We start from the raw sequence: 6,373 nt of genomic DNA on the forward strand, positions 1-6,373 counted from the left end.
GTGTCGAACCACAACATCTGCTCACTGACTCTCATCAGAAACTGATGACATCAAGCAATGTTCATAGCACATCATTATTTTGAATATCAAGATCAACATTTTGTATATTTATAAATTTAACTGAATTTTACATATAAGCATTTTCAACAACGTTCATGAAAAACATATACCTTAGAAGGTTTAACTTTATAAAAGAAGTTCAATAAATATTGATTTCTATATCTCCTATTTGTTTTCAACATGATGAATACCTTGATCACGTGACAACTGCAATAGTGGGCAAAATACTGCAGACATTGGTACCCATCTGAACCTTGCATGACATTGTGTTTATAACTCATCTTCAGATTGTGTTGCATGGTTTATTATATATGAGATCAAAGGAAAAATGGATTAAAAATATTTCAAAGTAAAAGGTGAGTCTGTGGCATTTCATTTGATGAAATTATAGCAGGACAGAATTCTGGCAAGATTTCTGGTTAGGTATCAATACAGCAGGGCTCGCGCTGTCGCTCACCAAATTCGGCAGTGGCGAAAATCATAATAATTTGGCAATGAAGAATCACTTTTGGCGAAAACTCTTGGCGAAGCATTTTTTCACCGCATTTTGTTTACAATCGCAGAATGGTTTTCTAATCTTCTCCGGATGTACGACAATGCGTATTTCCGTAGGTGAAAAAATCGATACCAGTCTACAATACATTATCCGGCTTATCGAAAGGTTAAAATATGTCACACATGGAGGTGCGAATATACATAACACAGCTTGTAAATTATTGTGTTTGACACGCGTGACTCAGTTGTATATATCTCATTTAGTGATTTGTCACTGAATAAATCATTGTTTGGAGTTCAGATGCGAAGGAATTATATCACGAGGGCACAGCCCAAGTGATATAATAATACGCATCTGAACGACAAACAATGATTTTATTCAAGAGCAAATTACTAAATGAGATATATTATTTCGATTCTAACACGTTACCAAGGACTTTAAAGTACATCCCTGATGGCATTCATTAAATATTTGCCCGTTTTCAATTGGTTTCTTTTCCAGCACGCAGCTATGCTGTTTGACGCTATGACGTAATAATTGTGACGTCAGAACAGTGAATTGTTGTATAATAATTCACTGTTTTCAGCCTCCTTTGTTTAATAGGAAAATGAATCGGATCGTGTTAGAATTAAAGATAACTGAACAGATGATTAAAGAAAACTGTACAAATTAGCTGTTACATTACGCGATAACTGATTGGAAGCTGGCAAAAATAATTATAGTGCCTCTTTTGGCAGGCACGGCCGATTTTCTGAAGTGAAGTTGAAAAGGAAATTTTATGTCACTAAGTTTAATAAAGGTCATAAACGTTTTAGATCTAGATTTGTCTGATACTGCCGCCATCCAAAAAGTCTACATTTGAAAGTGCTACTCCACGTGCATTCAGACAGCAGTGGTTGAATGAATTTGATTGGCTTCAATATGACTGGGTCTTAACTTATGTTTTGTAAATTGCTTTAAGATAAGATTATTACATAGGATAAGTTTTGGATAGCAGTATGAAGTCCTGTACATGCAAGTTTGTATGCTCTTGTCGCAGAAAATATTGTTTTAAAGAGAATTCCTATAGTTTTTTTCCTTTCAAAGAAATTTTTTTAATTCACATATATGATAGGAAATTTTGTGCTGAAAACAATGAACAAATAAAAACAATAGGTCACCAGGCTTGTTTTTGTGAAAAATTGTACTGAACACACCCACTGTTGCTGAAACTGCTAGAGATTTTTCAACATTTTCATAATTGTCTGCTTTTTTATAAATACCAACCAGAATATACATCAAGACAGCACAATAAAGTTTTTTCTTTTTACAGATTTTATTATATACTTATTTGATATCATAGTCATATTTGTAATACTCTATCCTTACAAAAATGGGTACAAATGAAAAAAAATAATGTTTAATATTTACTTTTGTGAACTTTTTTTTAGTGAAAAATACCCATAGTGAAGAATATTTTTTTAAATTTTGAAAAAACTCTTTCATAGAATTTTTTCCTGTTTTTCTTGTGTGTAGATAATTGTATTGTGAGCATAAAAATGGCTAAAAATATATGGGTCACCAGGCTAAATTTTATGTTAAGACCGCTAGAATACAACACCTGTTCGGACGGAAAATGGCGCGAACCTGGCCAAATTGATTACATGTATGTCTGCTAGAAGTTAAAAAAATGTTTTAAAAATTCTTAATTCTTTGTATAATTTAATACAAAATAATCTGAAAGGTGATATTGTCTTATCAGTACTAAGTCAATTATCTTACATTATATGAACAACATTGTCTTTGTACTAAAATGCGATGTGAAAACACAACTACAAAAATAGCAAGATACCTGTCAGGCACGATACTTGTCAATACAACATAAACCAGTATCAACATTTGATTACTGATAAAACTTATCAAAAATGTTATTTCATTCAAGATTCCTCATATTTAAGACTGTCTGTAACATGTTTCAACAAATGTTGACTTCAGTTCAGTTTTCCATAGAAAGTGTCGGCTGCGCAGAAAGATGCGCATAAAAAACTATCGGAATTCCCTTTAAGATAATAAATTTGTTAACAATAACAGTTCTCATTTCTGACAACCATAGTTTGACTAAATGGAAGATAGATAGATAGATAGCTATCCAATGTGGTGTGTTGTATATAATGTAGCTAAAACATTTCAGCTCAGAGATGTTTATATATGCTGTTGTGATGGACGCGACTTTTGTAAGATCTAAGATTCTTTCGCTACTCCATCTGCAATGTTGGCTTCAATTTTTGGCTAAAGGTAATAAGATTTGACTAAAAGATTTTTCATTTGGCTAAAAGCTTGGCTACAAGAAAATTTATCCCAGTACCACCGCTGATACAGCATTCAATTCAGCGCAGAGATCCGTAAGGCGTAACAGAATGGGCAAAAGGGTGTATATAAATACCTGAAGACACCGAAAAACAGAAAGATACAGAAAGATACCGATAGGCACCAAAAACCACTATAAAAACATATAAATAGACTTAAATAAGATGTATTAGACATATGTTATGATGTTATATTATATTTAAATTACATTTGATGACAAAATAGATTGTGCAAATAAAATTTAAATGATCATAAATGTGTCTTTCGGTAATGCGTTATGTAGATATATCTTGATACCAAGCAATTCACGGTGTCTTTCGGTATCGAGCTAGATATACATAATGCATTACCGAAAGACACTTTTACGATCATTTAAATTTTATTTGCACAATCTATTTTGTCATCAAATGTAATTTAAATATAATATAACATGGCCTTGAAAAAAAAATACCGCGGTATACCACGGTTTTTTCCTTATTACCGCGGTATACCACCATTTTTATCGTAAGACTAACAGCTAAGGTAGTGGTCATAAAAATATTGATAAACTCTCAGAAATACTTATTTTATTATGAGCAACAACGAAGACTAGAGTCAGTGTACCCGGTTTCGCACTGTACGCGGTTTCGCACACCCAGTAAATTCATGTACTTTGTGAGAATAAAGCAGAAAATTTAACAATTCTTTGTTATTGTTTCACGAAACTGAGTTATTCCCTACATAATTTGACACAAGGGGTCCTTCCCCACTGGAGCCTCGTTCTGATAAGTGCAGACGAAAACAATAACAATATCAATGGAGACCAGTAGGTCAGCTGAAAAATATTAAGTTTCATGAAAAAAATGATTACGCAAACAACAACAAGGTGCAAAATAAATTGAAAAATCACTATTTTATCATACAGGTAAGTATTTACCTACTACTTTATCTAAATGAAAAATATTTCACCAGTTATTGAAGTTCTCCCAACCTGCAAAATGCCTTCAACTTGATTGTTTGCTTTACGTTTTTATCAAAACAGAGAACTTAATCGAATAAATAGACTTGTGGGGGTCTTTTGTGATTCAACAGCTTCTATTGTTTTATGTTTGTTTCATGTATTCAGTTGTTTTAGCCTTTTCTGCTTTTAGAAGTAAAAACAGTGTTTGATACCTAGCTTTCACTTTCATAACTGCTTTTATATTTCACTTTCAGATGTTTTATTGGAAAATACATGTTTAAATGGAATTATATAAATGGTTGAAAAGTTAATTAATATTTTTCTGTTGAGTAACTGCATTGTTATCACCGAGTTCTATAAATAGCAGGGTGTGCGAAACCGGGTACACTTAAATGCAACAACTGGTCAAAATATGTTATCCGAATCAAGTACACTGAGAGGTATGACGTCATTGTAGTGGGAAGTGAAAGTAGCGTGTTTCAAACCGGAATAAGTGTGTTTATTAAAACATATAGAGGTAAATTCAAATTTAATCATTTTTAGCTAGATAGGAAGGTATTCTTAGGAAATGTGTGCGAAACCGGGTACACTGACTCTAGTTACTTAACTAGAATTAAAGAAAGAAATACACTGGAATATTAACTTGACTTATGACTAGTTAGATTAATGACCCTTAGTATTTTTTACCAGCGTGTATACGTCGGAAGATACCATATTGTTTTAGGGAAGCACTGGGTCACATGTATATAGGTCACGCTTGTTTGAAGTTCCATTCGTGCACCGGTTTGATAAACCAGTAACGTTTACAAATAGTATGAAGGCTTCATCAAATCGTTTTCAAACAAAAAATAATAAATTTCGACTCAAACTTTTCCATACTATTTATTTCTTTTTGAATACATGCAAGTACATGCCAGGATATTTTAAACTATCATCATTTAAAACAAGAAGTCGTGACTCGCCAAACTTACAAGACTCAAAGTAAAAACAAGTGCGCCCATGACGTCATCCATCTATACGGAATATTCTGGAGGTTTTCCGAGGTTTTGATAGGGATCATGGTCGATCATACATGTTCAATTGTACCATTGGGTGGTTATTTTTGGAAACTAATAATAGTAGCATGGGGATTCCAGAGATATAAATCGGAAAATCATGCATGGTGTCAATTGCTGTTACGGAAGGCTACATAGACAATGTAAATTAAAAATAAGCAGAAGTAGGGATAATGTTGATAAAATACCGGTATTCCCCGATGGTACCGCAGTATTGTACCACGGGAAGATTGTACCACGGTTACCGGTATACCGGTAATACCACGCACCTCTAATATAACATCATAACATATGTCTAATACATCTTATTTAAGTCTATTTATATGTTTTTATAGTGGTTTTTGGTACCTATCGGTATCTTCCGGTGTCTTTCTGTTTTTCGGTGTCTTCCGGTATTTATATACACCGTAACAGAATATAAACATCTCTGAAGTGAAGGTGAAATTTTTCGGCAATCTGAAACATGACATGTATGTCTATAACTTTTCTTGGACCTTGTCAATTGATAAGTCTCGTAACAAACAATTTTTAGTAACAGAAGTTTGGCTATCAAGCCATACATTTTTATATACATCTTACGGTTCGAAACATACCGAGAACGAAACCGATAATCTAAATATTGAAACACGGCATTCATCTTATTAGCACTTTGAATACAGATAACAGTTGTAAATCCTACCTGAGGAGGTAGCAAAGTACGCATATGTTTCAGCTGCATACTCATCTTGCACACCTGAAGTGCAAATTCAACAATGAATTCAGTTTTATTTCTCTTCAGTAATTCTGTTCGCTGGAATGTTTGTGACAGCCTCGCTTTCAAGCGATATGTTGCATTCGAATTCCAAAATTTTGGCCTATTTATTTTGTTTCAAAAATAATATTGAAGAAAAGGTTTGGCTCCTGTTATTGTCATTAGTAGTATAGTATAATTTTTCTAATAAAGTATGTTTTTCTCCTATATAGTCTTTACAAATAATACGCATATATGTGGATGTTTTCCCGTTGCTAAGTGCATGTTCTACAGGGGAGAGGGATAACGACAACAGGCCGCGCATGGTTGCAAAATGCGCATGCGTCAATTGGTTACTTTTTATAGATGTCGGAAATTCCAACATTTATACATATCATTTAAGGGCGCTTTTGTTTGCAAAAATCCGGTTTGGGTTTTAGGTTTTGGTTTGGATAAAAAATAATGATAAACTTAAACTGGTTTCGGTTAAAATGAGTTCTTGAACAAACAGGCGGTTTGTATGAACAAAATGACGAATCTAGAAAAAGAGTGATTAAATTTATTTTAAATGGAGATAAATGACAGATTTTGTATCTAAGAGCCAACATATTAAATAACATGTACTACTACTACTACTCCTCACGTGCCGCCACAATTTAACATAGCAAGGCTAATTATGGCATAGACAGTTGAGTCACTTCCTTTTGCACTCGAGACACATTAGACCAATTGAGTGAATACAAAAT

The 6,373-nt window shown here is 33.3% G+C and overlaps 1 protein-coding gene across 1 annotated transcript in view; it reads right to left on the reverse strand.

The window, feature by feature from the left end:
* Window positions 1-5,732, reverse strand: part of LOC123525504 (intraflagellar transport protein 172 homolog) — a 56,896-nt gene extending 51,164 nt beyond the window's left edge. The window contains exon 1 of the mRNA XM_053537818.1: window positions 5,577-5,732. Coding sequence (XP_053393793.1) covers window positions 5,577-5,621 — 45 coding nt within the window. The 5' untranslated portion in view covers window positions 5,622-5,732. The remainder of the gene's footprint in view (window positions 1-5,576) is intronic.
* Between the last annotated feature and the right edge of the window lie 641 nt (window positions 5,733-6,373).

Source organism: Mercenaria mercenaria, chromosome 3, assembly GCF_021730395.1.
Source record: "Mercenaria mercenaria strain notata chromosome 3, MADL_Memer_1, whole genome shotgun sequence".
NCBI classification, from domain to species: domain Eukaryota; kingdom Metazoa; phylum Mollusca; class Bivalvia; order Venerida; family Veneridae; genus Mercenaria; species Mercenaria mercenaria.